Raw genomic sequence first — 27,462 nt, 5'->3', positions numbered from 1 at the left:
GGTGACTTTCTTTTCCTTTTTTAAGCCTTTCAGTCCTTTCCCTCTTTTCTATAATAAACATAGATTGTGTGTGTAATGAAAATAGTTGTCATTCTGTTGTAGAAACATGCTGTTTCCACTGATGTGGCCTATATTTATTATAATTGTTATAGGTTGTTTTGAGAATAATTTGATAAGTTTAATATTTATTATGTATTACAAATATATTTTGTATATTTAAGTTTGGAATAAGGATCAATGAAAATTTTGAGTCCCTAAACAAACCTGATATTTTTGAGTTAGGAAAAATACTGAGAAACAGTGTGGCATTGGATTCAAGCCTGAATCGGAATCTTAGCTCCATTTCTTACCAACTTTATAATCCTTATTCAAGCTGCTTAATCTTTTTTTGTTTCAATTTCCTTAACTGTAATTGATTTTAATAATAGTAATACCAGTATTTCTAATATTAACTACTTTGCAGGTTGGTTATGAAGATTAGAAATAATCTATGTTTAGTGCTTTGTGTAGTGCCTGGCACATAGTAGTAAATTATAGCTATGATTTTATTATTATTAACTTGGCTGCCTTAAAGAAAATATTAGGATGAGTAGATAAAGGAACTGTAATGAAAACGGATATAGAAAAGGAGGAGTACTTTAAAATGTAGATTTATTTATAGTAAGTGGAAAAATTAGTAGTGGTATAAATCATCTATAGGTTATAAATCATCTTTGTAGGTTAAAATATTTACTAAAATATAAACATTTACTAAAGGTGTGAGACCTAACTCACATTTCTTGCTTAGCAGTAGTAAAAGTTAATTGTTTTTTTGCAGAGTGCACAGTTGACTGAGATCATCAACAGTTTGATTGCCCCTCTCAACTTGTCCCCAACTTCATCACCCCTGTCCTCCAAATCCTGTAGCCATAAATGTCTGGCTAACGGCATTTCCAAGAGGTAGGTATCAGTGGGATAGTTTGGCTTCTAAATTTGGCTTTTTAAATTTTATTTTATTTTGCTTTGTTTTATTTATTTATTTGATCTTTTAAGTAGTATAGTTGTTTTTTTCTTCTTAATAACTATTAGAGTACAATCAATAGGACATGGATACATTTTTAGATATCATCACACTTATATTATTAACATAACTATAAACTTGAGAATGAGGGAGAAAGTTTTCCAGGATGTAAAATGTTTCTGAAAAAGAAAAATAGTGATACCATTTGCTACAGAAGTACTGCTTTTTTTTTTTAACACACCTTCCATTTTGTACATTTTATATTCTTTAGCTCTATACTGCCTTTAATACAGTTTAAGAAAAAAGACCCTAGATATAATTTGGGCACAGAAGATTGGTAGATATCATCCATAAAATTCAGTTTAAGTTTCACTTAATCATTTTGTATCTCAGCTTTTATAAGGTAAAATTTTTCTCTGAATGTAACTAGTAATTACTGTAACCTTTAGCAGTTTATTATATCAGTGAATACACACACACACACATGCATACATGGGATCCTAATTCGTTTTTTGCGAATAGCTTTTGTGTTCTCTTTTATTTTGTTTATTTTTCTATTTTAAAGATTCAATTAGAATTAAAGATGCTAATAGAATATTATTTTTCTAAATTTTTTTTCAAATAAAATTGTAATGTGGGCTTCTTTAACTACCATAGAGGACTGAGTATAATTTAGTATTGGGAAGTATTTATATTAATAATTATACAATTTATTGTTAAATTTTGTTTAATATAGCATGAAAGGAAAATTTATACCATGGTGAAAATTATGCTAAGTAGCCATCACATTCTTCATGAGATTAGTGTATATAAACTGAGTCCTATAATAAATATACTGTTATTTGGGTTTTATTTCTAATTTGTTATTTTGAAAATCTCATTTTTAATACTTTCACTGTTTCATTTGTGCTGGGTCATTTATTCATAGTTTTGTCACAGAAGAAGTTCTTCTATTGGTTTTGCTTTACTATTTGTTGATTTTATATATTCATTCCTTTTATCACTGATGATTCACTTTGAAAGCAAAGATTCTCATGTATTGTATAGGGCAACTCTGATATTTTCATTTAGGAGAACATATGCTAATTAAGAAAGTCATAATTTAAAAAAAAGGAAGTCATAATTACAAGTTGAGCCATTAAACACCATTAAATTGGTGTGGAAACATTGTGATTTGGGTCAAGCCCATTTTAGGTAACATTTCGTTTACCTAACCAGACATTACACTATTACATATATACGTATGTATGTATCTGTGTACATATTTTCATTTTAATGTACTTATATTTTTGATTATTCACACAGTATTTATTGCATAACTATTTGCTGTATGTCTTAGTCAAAGTTCTGGGTTACAAAGATGAAGACAAGTCTCCACTTTTAACTAGCTTGCAGTCTCATAGGTGAAATATAATTTAATATATGTAATAATAAAGGAATTGTGTATGGTAATTTAAATACCTGATTTTATTAGCTTTCATAGTTGAAAAGATGCCTCATAAAGATACATGGTTCCAAATGAAAGAGATGTTAACATTGGTTTTATTTACTAACATGAAACTTTTCCAGTTCTGTTTACTAATAGTTCAGAGGTTCTTCTTGAAATCTGCTAGTAATTGCCATCTTTCCTGATGTCAGGTATTTGCTCCTACAAATTAACTGGAAGGTTTATTTTTGAAAGTTTATAACAGGGGGTTAGGAGGGAAATGAAAAAGTTTATAACAGGTTTAAAACTTACTTAAATTCTTTGATAGATTTAAGAAGAGATAAAAATTTGTTCTCCAACCTTTTGAAGTATTCTGATATGTGTTTTAATTAATTTTATTAATTTTACTAATTATTAATTTATTTTTGGCAGTGATCATTTTTTTCAAAATGCTTCCTATATAAATGAGTTCCTGTTTCAAAAAGCATTTTTTTTCAAAAAGCATTTTCATATTTGTTGTCAAAATATATTTCTCTTGAAGAAAATATTTTATTTTCTAGCATTTGCTAGAAAATGTAATATAGCTACCTTTCATCAAAGAGAAGGTGAGCAGGGCCCGGTTCGGTCGGGCATCCGACTCTTGCTTTTGGCTCAGGTCATGATCCTCAAGGTTGTGAGGTAATGAGATTGAGCCCTGCCTTGGGCTCATTGCTGGGCATGGAGCATGCTTAAGATTCTCTCTCTCTCCCTCTGTGCACCGCCCCCCACCAAAAAAAGGTGAGCAAATTTAGAATATTTGGGGTTTTGTTTAAAATGTATAATTTAATAACTGTTTTTAAATGTTTTGTTACCACAAACTGTTCAATACTTTTGGTTTCATTAAAATTTTTGTAAAAATTCTCTTTATAATATATACCATAATATACAAGTCTATTTAACCAGGAACATAGAAACTGGAATATTTTGCAGATTAGAGAGTAATAACTTTGAAGGAAATGTAGAAAATTTTGAGGATTTGTGGTGGTGTGTCAGATGCTAAATGGAGGTCTGAAAAATGTCTCTTGGTTTTGCCAGTTATAAATTGGGACCTTAGCACAAGCAGTGTAGTGGCATGATGGAGAGAGGTAAGAGTGGGCTGATAAGAGAAGTGGAGATGAAGTAGAGAGAAGGAGTCAAGATTACACTTTCAAGGTTACTGACTATAAAGGCTATAATAAAATGGATGTACAAGGTAAGAAAGGAATTTTTGTTTTTAAAATAGAGGAAATGTAAGTATCTTTATTAAAATGAAGGGAAAGAGTTAGAGATGGTAAATGTAGAAATACATCCTAAAGTTATGAAGACATTTTATATAAGGTGGAAAAACACTTGTTCCTTTAGAGTGGCATGACAGAGATTAAGATGGGTGTAGATAAAGTTGTTTATAAAGTATTTGTAGCCAAGTTAGGAGTGGGAAAGGAAGCTGTAGGAGTTAGGTAAAGGTTTGGATAGACATCGACCAGTCAAACATTGCCTCTTCCCTTCATTTCCCTTCCCTTCCCTCCTCCTTTTTTCGTAACATGAGCAGCCCACCCCTGGAGAATGTTTTGTGGTTTCTAAGTTGTTTTCTTTCTTTTTTTTTTTTTTTTAAACCCCTTAACTATATTGCAGAAAGTGCTTAATTGATATCTGTAAACTAAGAATTTAAAAGTATTCTCTAATTGAACTTTTTGTAAAATAAACAAGCACATAATAGTGAAATTCTGTAAATAGATTATTTTATAGTACTCACACTTGAGAATATTACCATAGATTGAAAATTACTTGGAAACACAATTTTATATTATAGTAATAATGAAAAAGTTTTATTTAAAAAATATCTGTATTGAAGGAAGGTGAAATTTATCTATTTATGAGCCTTTTGCTCCTGGGAGTAAAATGTTAAATGAGGCCTAGTTTTATTTCTTATATCTTTGTGTTTTTCCAACATTGTTTTTATTTTTTTCTTCACATGTAATTATAGATGAAGAAAACATCTTTAAGAATCAAAGGTTTTCAAGAGTAAGGGCTTATTTAATGTTACTCAAACTTGACAATAAGAAAACACTTTCTGAAGATATCCCTATTAAGCATATAAATACTATTCATTTTATGTATTTAAGTAAATGTGAAGGTAAGAAAATTAATCATTTGAATAAGAACTTTTAAAATCCTGATAAAATGTACGTAATATAGAATTTACCATTTTAACCATTTTTATGTTTAGTGCATTAAGTACATTCACATTGTTGTTCAGCAATCACCATAATCCATCTCCAGAGCTGTTTTCATCTTCCTAAACTGAAACTCCATACCCATTAAACAATAAGGACCCATTCTTCCTTCTTCCCATTCCTTGGCAACCACCAGTCTACTTTGTGTCTCTATGAATTTGACTACTCTAGGTATCTCATATAAGCAAAATCATATAGTATTTGTCCTTTTGTGAATGGGTTATTTCACTTAGCATAATGTCATCAAGGCTCATCCATATTATAGCATGTGTCAACATTCCCTTTTTAAGATTGAATAATATTCCATTCTATGTATAGACCACATTTTGTTTATTCATTGATCCCTGTGTGAACATATGAATAGCCACCATTTGGCTATTGTGAATAATGCTGCTTTGAACATGAGTATACAAATACCTGTTTGAATCCTTTTTTTTTCCTTTTGTTTGAGTTCTTGCTTTTAATATTTTGGACATATACCCAGAAGTGGAATTGCTGGATTGAATAAGAATATTTCATTGTTTATTTTGAAAATAAGAAATTAGTGAATATTAATGATATTTCTAAGCCAAAAGCTAAGAAAAAGCAAGAAACCAGAAAAGTAAGCATAGTGCAGCATCTACTTTTGTCTGAGGCCAAATTCTGACAAAATTGAGTTTTGATAGCTTTGTGGGGAAAGAAAGAAATCAAAATCAAAATCAAATAAAAAATCAAGTGAAGTTTTGGGGCGCCTGGGTGGCTCAGTCATTAAGCGTCTGCCTTCAGCTCAGGTCATGATCCCAGGGTCCTGGGATCGAGCCCCCCATCGGGCTCCCTGCTCCGCGGGAAGCCTGCTTCTCCCTCTCCCACTCCCCCTGCTTGTGTTCCTCTCTCGCTGTGTCTCTCTGTGTCAAATAAATCAATAAAATCTTTAAAAAAAAAAAATCAAGTGAAGTTTTAATAGCTTGTGGGGTGAGAAGAAGATAAATCAAAGCTGAAACAAATCAAAACCTTGTCTATGGTAGGGAGATTAAAGGAAATCCTCCTCCATGGGCTACAGCCTTAGAATAAATGTAAATCAGAAGGAAAATTGTTTCCCCTTCCCCACGTAGGGCACCATGGGGAGAGCTGCCTTGGTGCTGAGCAGAGCAGAAACAAAACAAAACCTATCTATCTTTGAGATAGCTTGACCATGGTGGAGACTTTCACATGGATTTTCAGTTCAAATTTGCATTATTGAGTCATCCAAGGAATCCCTAGTTTAAAATGGTTTTGGAATGGGTGATACTACAAGGTAGATGGCAGAGACAAATGTAGCTTCTCTCTGGAGGAAGGCATTGTCTTTCTTAGCTCCGGGAAATTCTCAGGAATAATTTTTCAAGGCAGTGATCAGCACACAGTTAAATATAATCAGATGTGTGAGAGAGCAGTAAGAGTAAGGATAAAGAGAAAATAATAGCAAAAAGAGATTACAAAGTTTTCAGATATTAGGATTATCAAACACTGATTATTTTTTAAAAAATAGTGCTTATTTTGATTTTAGAAATAAAAGATAGGCTTGAAAATATCTGCAGGGAAGAAACTATAAAAGTTACATAGCACATTTGAAAAAGGTCCAAATAAAACTTCTGAAAAATACTTACATTAAAAACTAAGTATTAAGTGAGTTTTGCAATGTTGACACAGTTGAAGAGAGAACATGTAACATAGAAGATAGATTAGGAGAAAAATTCCAGATTGTAGGAAAAGAAACAAAACTATGGAAAATAAAGACGAGTCATTTAAAAATGTGAGAACATATTGAGCAGATCTAATATAAGACTTAATTGGAGACCTGAATGAAGCTAGAAAATGGAACAGAAGCAATATTTGAAGAGAGATTGGCTGAAAAATTACCTGGATTTGATGAAAGACACCAAATTCAGGAAGCCAGATGCAGATTCTTAAGCAGGACAAATAAAAAGACCGCTAGAAACAGGAAATGGCAGGGGCTGCGGTGTTGCTGGGGGAGGGGTGGAACAAAGACAAATGGAACATCTAAAAGCAATAGCAGAGGTAGGGAAGGAGGAAGAGATCACCAGAACAGTTCGACTAACAGCTGACTTCTCAAGAGTAGTAATAAGAACCACAGTACAGTGGAATGGTATCTTGAGTGTGTTGAAAGGAAATAACTACCTAGAAATTCTATACCCAGAGAAAGCATCTTTAAAGTCTGAGTGTGAAACACAAATGTCTTCAGACGAATCAAAACTAAAGAGTAGGTCACTAGTAGACTGTAATTATAATGATAACCATAAAGGGTGGGTTTCAAGCAATGGAAAGTGATGATCCTAGATAAGTAATTTGAGATGCAAGAGGGAACTAAGGACAAATGAAATAGTAAATATAGTTATATGGGTATATTTAAACAAATAGTAGTAAAACATGTCTAGTGGGGCTATAAAAAAAAAAGTCGATGGCAACAACAGCATACAGGCCAGGAGGAAGGTAAATGGTTTTAAATTGTTCTCAAGTCCTTAAGTTATTCAGGACACTGGTAAAAGTACTGATTGCGATTTAACTTTTTATCGTTCTATGCTAAATATGAAGAGGAGGTCCACATGGTGGGGAGGAGGCTTCATAGGTGCCAATAATATTCCATTTCTTGGCCTGAGTGGTGATTATGGGACAGTGAAGGAGTAGGTGAAGCATTGCTTCATATTTACAAGTTAAATATAAAATTAACATTTTATGTACTTATTTATTGGTATCTTATATTTCACAATCAAAAAGTTCAGAAAAATAGGGTACAAATTACATACTTCAAAAAGGGTAAGTAGAAAACACAGTGGCCACCATAGGTTTGAAAAAAAAAATTAAATGGCATTATTATCCTAAACCTGTGAGCAAAATTTGACTAGTTGCACACTGTTTAAATAATATAGAATATCAAAATTTTAAGATAGGTGAAGGAATATAATATTTGATTTGTTAAAACAAATCTTATTTTAACGTGTTTCTTTAAAATTTGGTGATAAAGAATGATCTAGTTTTTGATTTTAGAACCCTTGCCCTTTTCCAATTTTAGTATACATGCTGCCGAAGTGAGTATGAACCCTTGCCCTTTTCTTTATCTGTCAAATCTATCTTTATCTAAGATATCCTGTCTGTTTCAATGAAAGCATTCATACATGTGGGAAGCAAATGAAGAATGACTAAAGAAAAGGACATACAGCTGTAGTGTATTTTTAATTGTCTCCTCTGATCTGAAAAGTACTCTTACATGTACTTGTGAATTTTGAGGTGCATACTTAGCTGAAATGTGTAAATTAATACAAATGTCAGACCTAATAGCAGTATAATAATAGGAAGTTACAGAATGTAGTTACAGACAAAAGGTACATTTAAAAGTGATAGGAAATTTGGTAATTTACCATGATAAATAATATATATTTACATTATAGTTCTTAAAAGTCATTATGGTGTCTAAATATTTATATTCTCTCTGCTCCAAAAATTTTATCAAGTCTTAACCAAATTCGGCAATTATTCAGTTTCCACTCTTACCCAATTTTTACAATCATACTATCTTAAAAAAGTACATGTTAGCCTATTAAAATATAGTATGCCACAAAACAGATCATTGACTGAGAGTTAAATGTATTTCTTGCAGTAAACATATCAGATATTCGGAGATAGTATATGATTGTATGAGAAGTAAATAAGACAGTATATACAGAACTCTTGTAACAATGCCTGGCATATAAGAAACAGCCTAATAATGTTAACCACTGATATTTTTATGCAAGGACATACGTGTGTTAAAACTATATATTTAAGTATGTATATTAAAATAGTAGGCATTCTTATTTCTTTCATTTTATGGCATTATACTAGTCATTGATTTAGAACTATTCTTTTTAAAAAAAAAGTGCTTCCAAGTGGCCTGAGTTATGATGAGGATTTTAAGGGATGCTTTGGTGGCTCAGTCAGTTAAGTGTCTGCCATCAGCTCAGGTCATGATCCCAGGGTCCTGGGATTGAGTCCTGCACTAGGCTCTTTGCTCAGCAGGGAGCCTGCTTCTCCCTCTGCCTGCCGCTCCCTCTGCTTGTGCTTTCTCTTTCTGACAAATAAATCAATAAAATCTTAAAAAAAAATGATAAGGATTTTAAGGCCTGTGTAGGGCCAGCTATTACTGAACATTCATTATATAGGTACAAGGAATCAGAGATACCACCTGTTTCTCCATCCTATCTCTTGGGGAGATATAAAGTTGCTGTCCTGCCTTTGGTCTGCCTGGTTGGTAAATCCTATAATTAAACCAAGCACTTGAAAATTCAGGGTAAACACAGTGTTGAGTTTTATTCTCAAATTACTTAAAACATCCCTCCTCAAAAGACCATCTTGGGACATTTAATCTCCTCCCCCCCATTGTAACTTGTATTCATTTTTAATCAATTATAGTGTTTTTTTATGATTTAGTGGTTTTAGGGTAACTTATGGTTATAAGTATAGAGTGTACATTTTAAAATATTTTTTGTTTTAGACATTTTGTGACCTTGGGCAAGTCAGTTAATCTCTTCACATCTTATCTCTTTAAATTTACTGGTACACAAATATTATAAAGTAGTTTCTAGTACTAATGTTCTTCAATTAAATGTTTATTTTTGAGGATTGCTTTTTTTTAAACAAGCGAACAATAAAAACAAAGATTTCAAAACAGCCTAAAATGTATCTGTCATATGACTCTTGTGTTTTGCTTTGGATGTATTCATTTTATGTTAGTTCAAATCAAGAGACTTAGTGAATAGAGAAAAATTACTTTATTCAACATGTCTTAGTAACTTTAAAGCATAATCTAGAAGTTATTATGAAAGAGGTACTCAAGACAGTAGGAGGAATGAGGATTCTACTCAAGTGCTAGAAACTTTCATATAAACCAAGAATTGTTTAATAAAATTTATTACATATTGCCTTTCTTGGATGATACTGAAGTTAATTCAATTTTTCTTTGATAACTCAGGCTCATGACTGGCCACATCCTCAGGGACTACGGAGATTAATAGTTGTATATCTGTAAAAGAATTTACTTAATAGTAAATACCTACTGAGTAACCTCAGTGTGCCAGACATTGGATTGGGCAGTGGGAATACATGTTGAACAAAAACACATGTGTTCTCTGTACTCAGGGTGTAGAGTCTGGGTGGGGAAAAATGACTCAACCAAATAATCACAGAAATAAATGCATAATTTTAAACCCTAATCAAGTGCTATGAGAAAATTCATAGTTAAGAATATCCCTTTGGGGGGCGCCTGGGTGGTGCATTCAGTTAAGTGTCTGACTTTTGGTTTCAGCTCAGGTTGTGGTCTCCAACTCCTGATCTCGGGATCATGAGATCAAGCCCCACATTGGGCTCTGCAGCTCAGTGCAGAGTTGGCTTGAGACTCTCTCCCTCTCTCTCTGCCCCCCCCTTCCCTTTCTCTGTCTCTCAAATAAATAAATCTTAAAAAAGAAAAGAAAGAGGGGTGCCTGGGTAACTCAGGTAATTGAACGTCTAACTCTTGATTTCGGCTCAGGTCATGGTCTCAGGGTCATGGGATCGAGCTTTGTGTAGGGCTCCATGCTCAGTATGGAGTCCGCTTGAGATCCTCTCCCTCTGCTCCTCTCCCTCTCATACATATGCTCGTGCGTGCTCGCTCTCTCTCAATAAAATAAACATAAAAAAAATAATACACCTGGGGCGCCTGGGTGGCTCAGTTGGTTAAGCCACTGCCTTTGGCTCAGGTCATGATCCCAGAGTCCCGGGATCGAGACCCGCATCGGGCTCCCTGCTCAGCAAGGAGTCTGCTTCTCCCTCTAACCCTCCTCCCTCTCATGCTCTCTCTCTCTCATTCTCTCTCTCTCTCAAATAAATAAAATCTTTAAAAAAAAAATAATACACCTTTGGGGGCGCCTGGGTGGCTCAGTCTGTTAAGCATCCAACTCTTGATTTCGGCTCAGGTCATGATTTCAGGGTCATGAGATCAAGCCCCATGTCAGGCTCTTCACTGGGCATGGAGGCTGCTTAAGATTCTTTCTCCCTCTCATCCTCCTCCCCCGCCCATCCCCATTTGCGAGCATTCTCTTTCTCTCTCTGTCTAAAAAAAGAAATTTAAAAATATCCCTTTGGAATCAGACAAATCTGAGCTCAATCCCAACTCTGACATTTGGTAGCATTGTATTCTTGGGCAACTTTCTAAATCACAGTTCAAATGAGAACAGTCTGCTTCCTGGATTGTTGTGAGGACCAAATGAAATAACACGTATGATATTATTTTGCTTTGCTTTGTTTTTTTTTTTTTTTTAACTTGTTTATTATCTGTCTTCCTGGAAGAGAATATAAGCTCCATGAGAGCAGGAACTTTTTTAGTCTGACTTATTAACTGCTCTTTTCCTAGCATCTAGATCAGTGAGCATCACATCGTGGGCATGAATAGATATTTGTTGAATGAATGAAATGTCTTTTAAGATTTCTTGCAGGTAATCAGCATTCCATAAAAAATATTTTGTACTCATTTGTCTTTTCTCCCTCATAGTCAGATTGACATTTTCATTATTGCTCTCATGGCTATGTTCTGCAGTTCTGTTTTGTCTCATCTAATTTAATGATGGACTAGAAGATCAGATAACCAAAGTGGTAGAAATATTTGTACTATAATGAGAGACATTTTCTAGTAAGAAAAAAGGCCTCTGCTAACAGTAACAGGAGTGAACTTTTGTGTATGAACAGTGAGGTTTTTGGGTTATTTGAAAAGCTTTTGTGATTTCATCCATATTCTGTATACTTGGCGTTGCCAGATAAGTAATCTCATAGGTGAAATATTACAGTTCTTCTAATAAAGCGTACTTATTCTAGCTTTATATCACATTATATCATAATTTTTGTGTATAATTAGGTTAGAAATTTAAGTTTTGAATTTTTAAAGGCTGGCCACCTATTCTGTATATTAATTTTTAGGGGAACACATAGAGCTTATTGTTTGATATAATTTAAAAAAATATTTGTCATTTTTATAATATCCTAATGAACTGTTCTCTCACAATGTCTAAAGTAAATTCACCTGGTTAATTATTTTCCAGGCTACCTGTTTGCCCACTTGTTATTCATTGATTCCCAACCCCCACCTCTTATTTAATGGCAGTATCTCCCAGAAGTTAGAATGGTTTTTTTAGCTTTATTAATCTTGGCAGCAGGGTCTAAGATGAGTCACCAGGAACTGAGCGATTGAAAAAATTGAGTCTTCAAACAAATGAAGCATTATATCTTATCATGATAGAGATATTAGTTTTTAGATCTTATATTCTAAAATAAAGATAAAATGTTGTAAATGGATCTGGCTTACCCCATGGGTTATTATCTGCTGAGAGTGAATTTCTATTTGAAGTAATATCTAGATTTTTATTATTGTTGTTGTTTCTTTTTGCCTTAATGAGACCCAGAACATGATATAAAATTAAATTCCAATGAATCATTGCCATGCTATTTATTTCCACTAATGGTAATTATCTCTTGAAATGCAACCATTCTTTCTAATTGGGTATCATGATTGAAAAACTGCAGCTAAACTGGCAAACTAATTACATAGAAAGTAATGCTTGCGTCCTTAATATCTTCAGTAGTCACTTCTCAGAAGAAAACACTGTTAGCTGCATATTCTAGGCTGAAATTTTCAATATAATTTTGGGTTCATTTGAATGACATTAATTATTATATTAGCTAGATGTGTGACATCAATAAGGAAATAAAATTTCCCAGCTGTGTTTTTAAAGTAATGCCAGTAGGAGTTATTTTCTTTTGTAAAAACTTTTCTTTCCCCTTTTTACCTGTAAGTCTAAAACCTAATGTTAGAGGGAATATTTAAATAAATTGTGATATAAACACGGGATGGAATATCATGTAAGTATTAAAAAAATCATATGGTGATATGCTTATTTGGGAAAGTTAAGTAGAAAAATCAGGGTACCAAAATCATTGTATAATATCATTTCATAGAAAAAAGACTTGAAGGATATAAATCAAAATTTTAATGAGAACTGTATTTGTGATTAGATGATGGGTTTTGAAAAAATTTTTTCAACTTTATTTTCAAATTTTCCTTTAAAATGAAAAATAGTAATTATAATTAGTAAAATAGAAAGTCTCCATTTCAAACTTTCAAACAAATTATGTGAGAAGAACAGCTCAGAGATTATATTGAAGAATCTGAATTGTATCTCCCAAACTATAGATTAGCTAGAAATGTTTGACAAACTTTTATATCTCGATTCTCAGAAAAAAATAACCGCCATTATTCGCTTCCTAGTGTCTTTGCCTTAATGCTTTAAAAAATATCACTTGAAGAGCACCTGGCTGGCTCAGTTGGTAGAGTATGCGACTCTCAGGATTGTGAGTTTGAGCCCCATGTTGGGTGTAGAGATTACTTAAAAACAGAAAGTACCATGTGAGATTAAGAGCCAAAGATAAAAATAGCAGATAGCACTACAGTAGTCTCTTTTTCTCTTTACTTTTTATTATAGAGAACTTTGACATATAGAAAGCATAGTAAAGTGAATTCACATACGCCCAGCTTTTAAGAATTCCCAAGATTTTTGGGGTACCTGGCTGGTTCAGTCAGTAGAGCATACGACTCTTGATCTCTGGGTTGTAAGTTTGAGCCCCACATTGGGTATAGAGATTACTTAAAAATAAAATCTTAAAAAAATAAGTCTCTAATACAAAAAATAAAAAGACTGATTTTCAGATGACATTTTTTGTCTAGAAAAATAGTACAAGCTCATTGTAGGAAAATTGGAAAATTCACAAAATACTAAAAAGAAAGTAGAAATCATATTGCTCAGAGTATATATTTCTTTTCTATCATATTTATACATTTTCATAGTTGAGATTGATTAGAAGCAGTTTTAGATTTTATTTTGATACTATATCAAAGCTTTTTATACTTAAAATATTTCTTTTCCATTTTAATGGCTGCTTTAAGGTATACCTTATTTTTTTAGAATAGGTATATACCTAATTAGAATACCATATTACATTGTACTTCAACACATTTCTTATTACAAGAGTTAAAGAGACTTGTATTTTTGACTAAGGGGTATAGTTCTTCAACTTAATACCTAAGATAGGGGAAATGGCCTGGTAAAGGTACGGTTTTCTCTGTACCAGATAATGCCTTCTATCTTGATCCATTGGTCCTTTGAGATAGTTGTTTTACTTTTGACATTTGGAGGACAAGTAATGCCCATAGTGGGCCATTTTAGTAAGCTTACATTATATAAGCCCTATTTTATTTAATTTCTTTAAAATTGGTTAATGCCATCTAAATGTCATTGAGTTACCTGAGTATGTGATGCATTCATTTCTCCAAACACTATCAAGAGAAAACAAGATAGTAAATTCAACTAGTAGCAGGATATTTGACATCAGGGAAAGTTTGGAGAAGGTTCTTGCTATAGATTGAATTCATCAAAGAACTCCAACTGATGAAGAGGAGAGATGAAATAGAGATTACCAATCATGCAAAAACAGTGATTTTTAGGTGTGTATTTTTGTGGATATATTAGTTTCCTAGGGTTGTTGTAACAACCACTGAGTGGCTTAAGATAACAGATACTTACTCTTTCACAGTTCTGTAGGCTAGAATTTAAAAATCAAAGTGTTAGGGCCATGTTCTCTATGAAGGTTCTAGGGAAGAATCAGTTTTTGCCTTTTCCTAGCTTCTGCTGGTTGCTGGCAGTCTTTGGCATTCCTTGGCTTGTAGCCCAGCTCTCCAGTCTCCACCTCTTTATCCACATGGCATTATTCCCTGGGTGTATCTCCTCTTTGTCTCTCTGTCTCTTTTTATAAGGACATTGGTGACTAGATTTAGAGTCTTTAATCCTGTATGACCTCATTTTACCTAATTACATCTGCAAAGACTGTATTTCCAAGTAACGTCTCATTCTGAGGTTCTTGGTAGATGTAAATTTTGTGAGGGCACTATTCAACCCAGGACAGTGGGTGTGGGTATTTTGTGCGTGAGTGTATGGGGAAACTGGGGGTTGGGGGTGGTGCTATCATAATCTTTCTGAGAATACACATTCTAATTCTCTTCTCCATTATTGATTTTTACCTTTTGTAAATTTTATTTATTTTTTAAGTAGGCTCCATGCCCAGCGTGGAGCCCAGCGGGGGCTTGAACTCACAACCCTGAGATCGAGACCTGAGTTGATATCAAGAGTGGGACACTTAACCGACTGAGCCACCCAGGCACCCCTCTACTTTTTTAAAAGTGTATTTAATATGAGAATGGGTGAATATGGGAGAAATATTGAAAACTACTATTCTTAAACAGTATTTTAAAATTCTATGTTAAATATTCTCTGCTCTTCTTGAGAATAAAAGATAAAAATAATCTCATGAAGTCTTTTTTATGCTTTTATGGTTCTAGCATTCTGAACTCACAACTAGGCCCAAAAGTTTCTTATTTACTAAAAATATTTGAGCACAGCATTATAAGGTTATTATAATATTCCAATTATTCCTATCCTTCTAAGAACATAATTTGGTTTAGGCAGAAGGTTATTAAATACTTGAGTGATTTACTATGAAAAATTCTAGACTGTCTTTCACTGGTTTGTGGAAAAAAAAAAAAAAGAAAAGAAAGATCAAAACTAGACTGTTCTTCCACATCCTCTACCATTAATACTGCCACCAAGAAAACACCAAAAAATTAGCTAATCGATGCCCCCATATACCCATATTTTTAGATTGTTTTATTTATTAATATAAGTGCATAATGTTCGCAGGAATTGATTTTGGTAGTGATTTACTGTAGAATATCTGGTAAAAAATAATTGATTCACTTTTGGGACTTTGGTTCCTATAGTAATCAAAGTATAAGAATATACTGTAAAAAATTCACTTGAAGTTTTCCACTCTCATACTCTGTAGTAGCAAATTGAATGCTTCTTGTTATCATCCATAAATGTCTTAACTGTCAGGATTTTCTAGGGTTGTAACAGAAAACCAGTGATTTCAGAAAGTCATTAAATAAGTATTAGAGAAAGTAAGTAGTGTTAATAAAATGTGGACTCAGAACTTTCTGATTATTTTCTTAGATAAAACTCTCAGTTTTGTACTTTTTAGATTAGAAGAAATTTTTAGACTTGATTGATGCCCATTTTACAAATCAGAACATATTATAGTTCTTATCTGCTTATTCTAAATTTATGATGGACATACTTGACTATATGATAAAATAAGATACTACATCATATCTTACTACCGAAAGCTACCTTTTATAAACCAGAGTTAGAGATTTAGAATGAAATGCAAGGCTGTGTCAATATATATCTTATCTTTCTAAAAGCTCTCTTGTAGCCTTCTGTTTAGAACCTCTTTTGGCTTTTAGGTTATTTAAAATGTTCAATGTTTACTCATTCACTAAACTAATTATATAGGTATAATGTATTTTATACAGGCACTATACAAAGCACAGAGCTGGAATGATAAACCTGACAATATATATGTGTATATCTCTCTATTCATTCAATAAATATTTATTGAGCATCTGCTGTATGCCAGGTACAATATCAGGAACTTCTTGATACAAGGGTGAACAAAACAGACACAGTCCCTGCACTGTTTGTAGTCTAGAAAGTAAGACATTAATTAGATGATTGTACAAATGAATGCAAAATTATCACTATGAAAAATGCTATGAAGGACAGATGAACAGTGCTATCAAAGCTCAAAAGGGGATTTGACTAGTCTTTGGAGAGATGAAACAAGGGCTGAAAGACTTCTCTAAGAAACTGACTTTTGAACTGAGAGGCAAATGATTATTGGAAATTATGTAGTTGAAGGAGGATGTGAGAAAGTTCTGTAAAGCAGAGATAACATATAAAAGTCTTGTACTGTAGAGAGTGTGAGTTACTTGAAATGAAAGGAGGTAGTGTGGCTAGAACACAGGGAGCAAGGAGGAGTGAGATGCAAGATAAGGCAGGAGAGTGATGGCAGGTGCCAGGCCAGTCAGGGCCTTTTAAACTTGAAGTCTTTTTCTCTAGAGCAATGGGAAGGCTTTGAGAGATGGTAAGCAGTGTGGGGATGGGAGGAAAGGGCATGAAAGGATAAGATTTGTTTTCCCAAAAGATTGGCAATAGAAGGAACTGAAGAGGGAAAAGTGTGAATGAGGGAGACCAGTTAGAGGCTATTGGAGTATTCCTGGACAAAAAAGCTTGCATTAGGGGAGTGACAGTGGAAATGGAGAAATTATGTTATGTGCATATACCACACAAAGGATCTATCCTTTGAGGGATTTTTATTCTCTGAGCAAAAGTTTCCAGTTGGAGATCTAAAGAAGTATAATTTGTTGCCTCTCCTGGCAATTATCCTACTGTCCCACTTGTAAGCTTGCAATTTCAAAAGTTCAATGATAATTATATTATTGGTACTTACTGATAGTTGTCTTGATAATAGGACAGTACTTGATGGTGACCCATTGCATCCTCAGTTTCTAGGGTTGCCGGGGTGTACCTACAACTTTATGTGAACACTAAACCTTCTCTTATTGAAATGTTATTTTCCCTCCTGAGTTTTCTCCTCCTCTTCCTATTATTATTATAGCTTTTTTTTTTTTTAAGAATGTCATGTGATGATGGTGTCATGGTGTCTTATATTGGTTTATCAATGATATATTTAAGTTCTTGTTTTCCTTAATGCTTCATTACTAGATAGCCTATTATCTCCTGAGGAAAAAGCTTTAGGTTATAGAGTTACATGAGCAGGGTTGTTGTCTTCCAGATTCCCTCATTTTTCTCTTGTTCTGCTTTTCATTGAAGTTGATTGACTTATTCTCTCTTTAGTGTAAAACACTATGGAAAATAAGTGAATTTATTAGTGATTTGTAATAACTCTTTACAATAACATCATCAATTATTTATAAAAGTGGTTTATGTACCAAATGAGCTTCGGTGAAAATAATGTGCTATACACATTAATTACTTATGAAATAAACAGATTTCACATCTTTGAATTTCAGTACATTTCCCCATTAATTTAGGATAAATTTTGATGACATTTTGCAAGGACCCTTAATAGCTAGAGAGTGTTAGAAGTCATGAAGGAAGAATTGCAGCTGGAAACATATTTAAGTTTTAAATAAAAGAAAACTTTTTTTTCCCGATAGTGTGTCAGTCACTTTAGAAAGTTGAAAATACAATATTCAGTGAACAAATGGCACATTTTCTATTTATCTTTAACCCCACCTATAAGCCTCTAGCCAGTTCAAAAGCTGTGTCCTGTCAGTCAGTAAAGAGATGGTGGCTCACCTTCTTTAGGGCTAACTCTTCTGTGGGGAGGGGAATAAGGGCTCATTAACAACTAAAGAATTATAAATAGAGGGCAGAGTTAACTGTGCTTCAGAGTTAACTCCTGGAATAAAAAAAGCTCTTCATTTTCTCTAGACGCTATGGAAGCTATGTCTTTTTTAAGGAACCAGTATATCTGCCCAAAGGTGTTTCTAACTTGCTGGGAGAACCTCTTTTTATGCTGGATCTACTCCTGCCTTCCTGGATTCTAGCATCTTGACTTGACTTCCTATAATATCAACCACCTTCTGAAACCTGTCTTCTACCTGACTTAACTTTCTTCTCTGCCAACCACCTGCCCTACCTGGTGCCTACATTGATATTGTCTATCATCTGTGCCTTCTGCTCACCCTTGACAAGATAGCCCAATTCTGGCTCTTTCTCAAGAGCCAACTGTTACTTAGCACTGATATACTTCTTATAGAAAATAGCATCCAGGATATGAGATTGGACCTGTTAGTTTGAGAGTAGTGTTATATCTTAAACCTTTTTCAGATCTTTAGAATGCTTACTAACTGGGACTTAAAGGTATTTTTGACTAGGGCTCGCTGAAGACTAAAGTTAAGATTTTAGGGGCTCCTGGGTGACTCAGTTGGTTAAGTGTAAGTGTCTGCCTTCGGCTCAGGTCATGATCTCAGGATCCTGGGATCCAGCCGGGTCAGGCTTCCTGCTCAGTGTGGAGTCTGCTTCTCCCTCTCCCTCTTCCTGTCCCCCCAGCTTGTGCTCTCTCTGAAATAAATAAAATCTTAAAAAAAATAAAGTTAAGATTTTAAAAGTGGAATAGTTATTATCACTTCTTTTTCCCTGTACTGGTCTGGCCAGTAGTACATACTCAGGTATTTGTTGAATGTATTATAGTCACCAAATTCCATATTTAATTCTCTTTGGTGTCACCAACAAAAGCCATTCAGCTGCCTTTATTTCTGATTTCTTAGTACTATGTAAAGCACTCTTAAATTATTTTCTTTATCCACAAGCTAGCAGAATATTTTGTAGCAGCCATAAATATGATTCAAAACTAACGATACTGCTATAGAAAAACCAGATTTCTATTTACTGTTAAACACCAATTCTACTTAAGTCAAATAATGTACTTAGAACTTACGTGTTGATTAGCAGCAGTATGATGTATGGCAGATTCACTTGTTGATATTAAAATACTAAATTGACTAGTTTCTATCTATATAAATAAGGTTGAAATCAGTACATTGTAGTACCTGAAAAACTTATATACACATTGTAGTACCTGAAAAACTTAATTATTTTATATATAATATACTGGTATAAGTGAAATAAAATTTATGTGGCACTGAGCATTAACTTCCTCCTGATATTCTGATTTTTAAAAAACTAAATATGTTTAAAAATTAATATGAAGAATGTTGATGACACTAATGTGTTTATTTTTATGTATAGTTTGTGTAATCTATTTCACTATTTTATAGTTGTGGCTTCTATATCATCAGAAGTTTAAAAAAACTCCTAAGACATAGTAGGATTGCATCTTTGTTTCAGAATTCACTGAAATGGTATGTAGTGTTTATTTCAGAGCAACTAATGATACGGTATGGGATTTTAGCCTTTTGTAAGCCTATAATCTTATGTAGTTTCACCCATATGCAAAAAGAATATGATGTAAATAGTTACAGCGCTCAACAACATGCATGAATTATTGATTTACAGTGAACGTGTACATTGTACCAGTGAACTCATGTGAGCATTTCTAACCTATGGGATATTTGTTTTACAGGAGAAAATAGAAATAGAAATTATTTTTACAACTTGAATATGTAAATCCCCATTAATACCAATTATTTTGCCAATTGTTACCACAAAATTGGCTAAAATTAATACTCTTCTGTCATAATAGATCAAGGCAATTTACATTTAGTTTTCTTTGTCTTTTTTGTTTGTTTTGTTTTATTCTCTCCATTCCCCAATTATTTCATGGCATTTCAGTGCTTCAGAGAATTTAGATGAGCTCTCTTCCTCCAGTAGCTGGTTACTTAACCAGAAGCACAATAAGAAAAGGAGAAAAGACAGGACAAGATTGAAATCTCCATCCTTGGCTATCATGAGTACAGCTGCTCGAACAAGGCCACTTCAGAGTTTCCACAAACGAAAACTCTACCGATTGAGCCCTACTTTTTATTGGACACCGCAGGTAAGGCTGCCTATGGGAAAACATGAACAAAGATTTTGTCATCGATGTATTTCACATACAAGAGGGTATGGATTGTACCTGATTATTTAGAATAATTATATCTAGAAAGCTTTAAATATATAGTTTATAAATGACATAGGTATTGACAATATATAAGTGGAATTTAATAAATTTTTTAACATGGCAATGTATTAAACTTCTCACATCTCCATTTTTTAAAAATGCATTGTTATGCTTAAACTAATTTGAAGGAAAATTACATATCGTGGTGATTTTAAAATTTTACTGGTAAGGGTAGTAAGGAAAATACAAGTGTACTACATATTTGTCTTGCTTAGTAAAGGAAAAAGTAAAAATCTGCGTAGCTGCCAGTTACTTTGTAAGAAATGGCATCACTCTCCTTTTTAGGTTTGGTATTTGTTAATCCTGGAGAGCATGCCTTTTCCTTTGTCTGGAATATAAGCAATGCAATTTTATCTATCCATGCTTACACTTTTTACAATTAAAATGTACTTCATTAAAACCATGCATTTTAAAAAGCATATTTTTCATTTGTTAGCAGAATGTTAAATGTACATCTTTCAATACATATCTAAAACTGTGATAAAGGGCAAGATAAGTTACCTCTAGTTTTTGTTATATGACATGCTTTTTAGGAAAGTTTTTAATAGGAAAATATTTTTATTTAAAGTTTTTATATACAAAATCATATTTTTAATTTTTATTTAAAGATGCTATAAGCAATAGATAAATAATATTTTTGAAATTGAGTCTGTAATTTCATAATTATACATAGAATTGTTTACCTAAAATATTGAACATATGAATATGCCATAATATTCTGACTGGAAGGAATTTGCTTGAATAATTTAGGGGATTTGTTAGATGTTATTAGAATACTTTATATGCCCTGAGATTGTAAAGATCGGCCTTCGTTCAGCAAGCCAAGGAAGAAACAAGTGTGAGATTATTGTTACTGGTAGACCACATACTTTATCATATTCCAGTCATTATGCTAAGCATTTTCAGTACATTATTTTATTATTATCTCAAAATATAATTGTGAGATGTTGTTAATCCCCCCTTTAGATGCAGAAATTGAGGTGCAGAGAGATTAAGTAATTTGCCCAAGGTCACACAGCTTGTAAAGAAAATGTCTGATTCCAAACCCCATGTTCTTACCCATTGTATTGAGAATGACAAAAATAAACCAAATCTTTTTTGTTTTTGAAATCAGTTAAGACAGTATATTTGGGGGTTGGGGAAGCGGCTTATCTGGTTAGAGGTATTAAGATATGCATCATGAAATAAGGGCTTTGAAAGACAAACAGATTTTTGAAAGGTTATGGGAGAGTTAAAGAATTTTAAGTAAATAGGAATAGAGATGAAAAAAATGATGGAAAATAACACATGTCCTCACCCCTAACTTATCCCCCAGATTGCCAGGATATTTAGTTGCAAATTATTTACCTTTCTAAACTTAATAAATGTCCTTTCTCTCAGGAAGCCTTCCTTGACATCCCCACTATGGGATATTAATATAGCACCTTGTTATAAAAATAACTCATTATTTTATTACTATCACTTATTTTTCTGTTTTTCTCATTATATTGTAAGTTCTTAGAAAATAGGGACTATGTATTTCTGAACCTACAGAGCTTTGAACAGTAACTGTCCCAATAGTATATGCTCAATAAGTAATTGTTTGATGTATGAAAGAATTAATGTAGTGGACACAGGAACATATTTAAAAGGTAATGGAGAGTGAGAACTTACAAGTGTGTGTGTGTGTGTGTGTGTGTGTGTCCCCTCAATTCACTTTGTGAAAAGATGTGTAACAGTAAGTAATGTCTAATAGAATTTTCTTGTAATGATGGAAATGTTCCATAAATACCTGTGCTATCCAATACAGTAGTAACTAAATACATGTAGCTATTCAGCACATGAAATGTGGCTAGTGCAACTGAGGGACTGAACTTTCTATTTTATTAATTTTGATTTAAATAGCCACATATGGATAATGGCTACCATACTGGATATGACCACTCTAGACTCATACTTACCCTGAGAGCAGTGAGTACATAATGGTACTCATTCTTGTTTTCTAATACCATTCCCTGTTGAAAGGAAATAGGGATGTTTGAAAAAATGGCTGACCTCCAGATGTGGGGAAGAGAGGGTATAAGATGAGCTTGGAACATCTCAAAATGTTATCAGAAAGCAAGGTAGTGTTAAAAAAAAATGATGGGGGGGGGCATATCAAAAGAACCCAGAAGCTAGTTTGCAGAGGCTGCCACTGGCCAAATTTAGGGCTATTTGATCATCAAAATAACTAAGGACAGTAATGAACCATTGAAAAAAGGAAACCATGCAATTTAACTGCTGACAGTTAAATTGATAGATAAAAAGGAGAAAGGGAGGACTTTCCCATATAGTAGAATGCTGATTAATAAACATGAAGTGAGCACAACTACAGAATTACTGCAGTGATCATGGTAAAGACTGATTGGGAAAGAATCATCAATGGGTGATCAAAACTAAGATAGCCTATGAGAAGAAGAATACAGTTTCAGTATGCCATATTTTGGCCAGGGATGGATGGCCGAATTTAATTATAAGGAAATATGAGACAAAGCCAAACCAGCAGCATGTTATTAAGAAACAGTGAAAAGTGGCCTGTCTTCTTCAAAAAGAAAAAGTCAATGTCTTGAAAGTCAAGAAAGACTGAGGCAGATTGAAAGAGACTTTAAAAAGATGTATGACAGGGGCGCCTGGGTGGCTCAGATGGTTAAGCGTCTGCCTTCGGCTCAGGTCATGATCCCAGGGTTCTGGGATCGAGTCCCGCATCGGGCTCCCTGCTGGGCGGGGAGCCTGCTTCTCCCTCTGCCTCTGCCTCTCTCTCTCTCTCTCTCTGACTTCAATGAATAAATAAATAAAACATTAAAAAAAAAAAGATGTATGACAATTAAATGAGTATTTGATCCAATCAGAATTCTTTTAAGGGGGGAGAGGGGATTCTTGGGACAATTGAGAAAACTGTGCCTTTGGTGGTAGATTATATAAAACAATTGTATCAATATTGAATTTCTTAAATGTGATAACTTTTGCCATCATGTAAGAATATATCCTTATTTTAGGAAGTACATATTGAAACATTAAGAAGTAAAGTGGCTAAGGCATCCATTTTACTTATTTTTAAAGATTTATTATTTTAGAGAGAGGAAGAGGGAGAGTGCAGAGGTGTGGAGGGGCAGAGGGAGAGAGAGAGCGAGAGAGAGAGAGTCTTAAACAGACTCCAGACTGAGTGCAGAGCCCGGCACAGGGCTCGATCTCACGACCCTGAGATCACAACCTGAGCTGAAACCAAGAGTCGGATGCTTAACCGACTGTATCACTCAAATACCCTAAGGCATCCATTTTATGTAATAAATTAACTCCTATGCTTGTGGAATGGTACTAGTTACGTAGCATCCTTGGTAGAATTGAGAAAATAATAATTTAAATTATTTTCTATAACGCTTAACTCTCTAGCAAAGTACTGGCTGAGAAAAGCTTATATTAAAGGCAATGGAGAGGTGGGGAGTTCTGCTACAACGTAGCATATAGTAATTAGCTGATCATCACTCTCATTGCAACAAGTACATGTATAATTGCAGGAAAAAATCATCATACTAGTAAAGACATTAGCAAGACGTCTGGTTTCAGCTCCAACACATAAAGAGAAGTCATCACTTCTACCCTTACAATAAGAAAAAGTGAACAAACTGAAAATCTGTGCTTTTCATGGACCCATCAAAGAATTGAGGTTACAGTACAAACTGCCACCCTGAAATACGGGGAGAAAAGTAACTCCAGAGAGCCACAGCCAAGATGTGCCTACTTGGAGCAGAAGCCACAGCAACCATAAACTTAACTGGTAGGAACACTTAACTGGTAGTTTTGATGAATTACTGGGGGCTGAGTATAGACTAGACTAGCTTGAGAGTGAAAAACTCCTGGGGACTATAGTCTTAAAAGTCCCTCCACACATTCATGGACTTTACTTCTAGGCACCCCATTATGTTCTCACAAAGAAGATCCTCAGTGGCTGTGGTGTGGGAGGGGAAGGGATAACTTTTATGAAATGAACCCAGAAATTGTAACACAGCTTTTTCTTCCAGGGAAAAGACTTTAGTGAAGTCTTAGCTTACCTGTGAGAAAAGCACTTTTTCCACTGCTGCCCCCTGTAGCCTTTCTGTCTCACCTAACAGGCAGTGAGGGTGGAAAATAAGAAACATTTGTTAAAGTCACAGACCCACTAAAAGACTAAGATTTAATCATGAGATTATAGTAAATTATGCTACTGTGGTAGGTATGCTTCCTTTCTTTTTCTTTTTTTTTTAAAGTAGGCTCCATGCCTAACGTGGAGCATGAACTCACTGCCCTGAGATCAAGAGTTGTAGTTTCTACTGACTGAGCCAGTCAGGCACCCCTGGTATGCTTCCTTTCCCCCTACTTTACCACCACACCAATAAGATTCTGGTACTATTAACAGTAGGTTACAGCTGCAAAGCATAGACTGTGAGGAGGAGTGATTAAGGAAGTTAAAAGTCAATAGGGAAGACAAAAACAAAGATACTAGAGGAATTTTGAGTCCTCTAGCACTTAAAACTATAGCAGATATTATACACAGCCCACTCCTAGCCAGATTAACATTATGCCTCACAATAAAATTCTGTTTACCTCAGGGTGCCTGGCTGGTTCAGTCAGAGGAGCATTCGACTCTTGATCTCCGGTTGTGAGTTCGAGTTCCATGTTGGGTGTAGAGATTAATTAAAAAAAAAATTCTATTTACCTCAGATCCTGTTACCAGAGACATCATATACAGCTTTTAACAAAAAATGACAAAAATGACAAGGTATGGTAGGAACTCTGAAGAGACAAGGAAGCCATCAGAACCAGGCTCAGATATGACAAAGATGTTGAAATTCTCTTAAATAACTATGATTAATATGTTAAAGTCCTAAGTAGAAAACAAGTAATGTATGGGTGCTATAAGCAAAGAGATGTAAACTTTTTTTAAATTTGATTAACAAATAATGTATTATGAGTTTCAGATGTAGAGTTCAGTGATTCATCAGTCTTACATAATACCCAGTGCTCATTATATCACGTGCCCTCCATAACATCCATCACCCAGTTACCCCATTCCCCCCCTTCCTCCCCTCCAGCAACTATCAGTTTGTTTCCTGTGATTAAGAGACTCTTATGGTTTGTCTCCCTCTCTGATTTTGTCTTGTTTTATTTTTCCTTCTCTTCCCCATGATCTGTTTTGTTTCTTAAATTACACATATGAGTGAGATCATATGATAATTGTCTTTCTCTGATTGACTTATTTCACTTAGCATAATAATCTCTAGTTCCATCCACATCATTGCAAATGGCAAGATTTCATTTTTTTTTTTTTGATGGCTGAGTAGTATTCCATTGTGTGTGTGTGTGTGTGTGTGTCTGAATACACACACACACACACAATAGCTTCTTTATCCATTCATCTGTCAATGGACATCTGGACTCTTTCCATAGTTTGGCTATTGTGGATAACATTGGGGTGCAGGTGCCCCTTTGGATCATTACATTTGTATCTTTGCATTGAATACCCAGTAGTACAATTGCTTGGTCATAGGGAGTTCTATTTTTAACTTTTTGAGGAACCTCCATACTGTTTTCCAGAGTGGCTGCACCACTTTGCATTCCCACCAACAGCGTAAGAGGGTTCCCCTTTCTCCACATCCTCACCAAGATCTGTCATTTCCTGACTTGCTAATTTTAGCCATTCTGACTGGTGTGAGGTGGTATCTCATTGTGGTTTGATTTGTATTTCCCTGATGCCGAGTGATGTGGAGCATTTTTTTCATGTGTCTATTGGCCATTTGGATGTCTTCTTTGGAGAAATGTCTGTTCATATCTTCTGCCTATTTCTTGATTGGGTTATGTGTTCTTTGGGTGTTGAGTTTGATAAGTTCTTTATAGATTTTGGATACTAACCCTTTATCTGATAAAACATTTGCAAATATCTTCTCCCATTCTGTGGGTTGTCTTTCGGTTTTGTCAGACTGTTTCCTTTGCTGTGCAAAAGCTTTTTATCTTGATGAAGTACAAAAGTTCATTTTTATCTTTCCCTTTGTTTCCCTTGCCTTTGGAGACATGGCTAGTAAGAAGTTGCTGCTGTCAAAGTCACAGATGTTGCTGTCTGTGTTCTCCTCCAGGATTCTGATGGATTCCTATCCCACATTTAGGTCTTTCATCCATTTTGAGTCTGTTTTTGTGTATAGTGTAAGAAAATGGTCCAGTTTCATTCTTCTGCATGTGGCTGTCCCAATTTTCCCAACACCGTTTGTTGAAGAGACTGTCTTTTTCCATTGGATATTTGTTCCTGCTTTGTCAAAGATTAGTTGACCATAGGGTTGAGGGTCCATTTCTGGGTTCTCTGTTCTGTTCCACTGATCTCTGTGTCTGTCTTTTTTGTGCCATACTGTCTTGATGATTACAGCTTTGTAATATACCTTGAAGTCTGGCATTGTGATGCCACCAGCTTTGGTTTTCTTTTTCAACATTCCTTTGGCTATTTGGGGTCTTTTCTGGTTCCATCCAAATTTTAGGATGATTTGTTCCAGCTCTGTGAAAAAAGTTGATGGTATTTTGATAGGAATTGCATTGAATGTATAGTTTGCTCTAGATAGCATAGACATTTTGACAATATTTGTTCTTCCAGTCCATAAGTGTGGAACGTTTTTCCATTTCTTTGTGTCTTCCTCAATTTCTTTCAAGAATGTTCTATAGTTTTCTGAGCACAGATCCTTTCACTTTTCGGTTAGGTTTATTCCTAGGTATCTTATGGTTTGGGGTGCAATTGTAAATGGTATCAACTCCTTAATTTCTCTTTCTTCTCTGTCATTATTAGTGTATAGAAATGCAACTGATTTCTGTGCATTGATTTTATATCTTGCCACGTTGCTGAAATGCTGTATGAGTTCTAGCAATTTTGGGGTGGAGTCTTTTGGGTTTTCCACAGAGTATCACGTCATCTGTGAAGAGTGAGAGTTTGAGTTCTTTGCCGATTCGGATGCCTTTTATTTCTTTTTTAAGTTGAAGCCAGGACTTCTAGTACTATGTTGAACAGCAGTGGTAAGAGTGGACATCCCTGCCATGTTCCGGACTTTAGGGGAAAAGCTCTCAGTTTTTTCCCATTGAAATTGTGGGCTTTTTGTATATGGCCTTTATGATATTGATGT

The 27,462-nt window shown here is 34.3% G+C and overlaps 1 protein-coding gene across 3 annotated transcripts in view; it reads left to right on the top strand.

Annotated features, from left to right (window-relative positions):
• Nucleotides 1–27,462, top strand: part of KANSL1L (KAT8 regulatory NSL complex subunit 1 like) — a 149,527-nt gene that overhangs the window by 55,299 nt on the left and 66,766 nt on the right. Inside the window, exons 5-6 of one of the 3 annotated variants that reach the window (XM_021703298.2) lie at nucleotides 818–939; nucleotides 20,023–20,188. In XM_021703298.2, coding sequence (XP_021558973.1) covers nucleotides 818–939; nucleotides 20,023–20,188 — 288 coding nt within the window. Of the gene's footprint in view, nucleotides 1–817; nucleotides 940–19,983; nucleotides 20,189–27,462 lie in introns of all 3 variants that reach the window. The other 2 variants (XM_044913730.1, XM_021703297.2) reach the window with 2 other exon arrangements.

The sequence above is a fragment of the Neomonachus schauinslandi genome, chromosome 3 (assembly GCF_002201575.2).
Source record: "Neomonachus schauinslandi chromosome 3, ASM220157v2, whole genome shotgun sequence".
In the NCBI taxonomy this organism is placed as follows: Eukaryota; Metazoa; Chordata; class Mammalia; order Carnivora; family Phocidae; genus Neomonachus; species Neomonachus schauinslandi.
The sequence above is the reverse complement of the archived record's forward strand: the minus strand, read 5'-3'. Positions and strand labels throughout refer to the sequence as shown.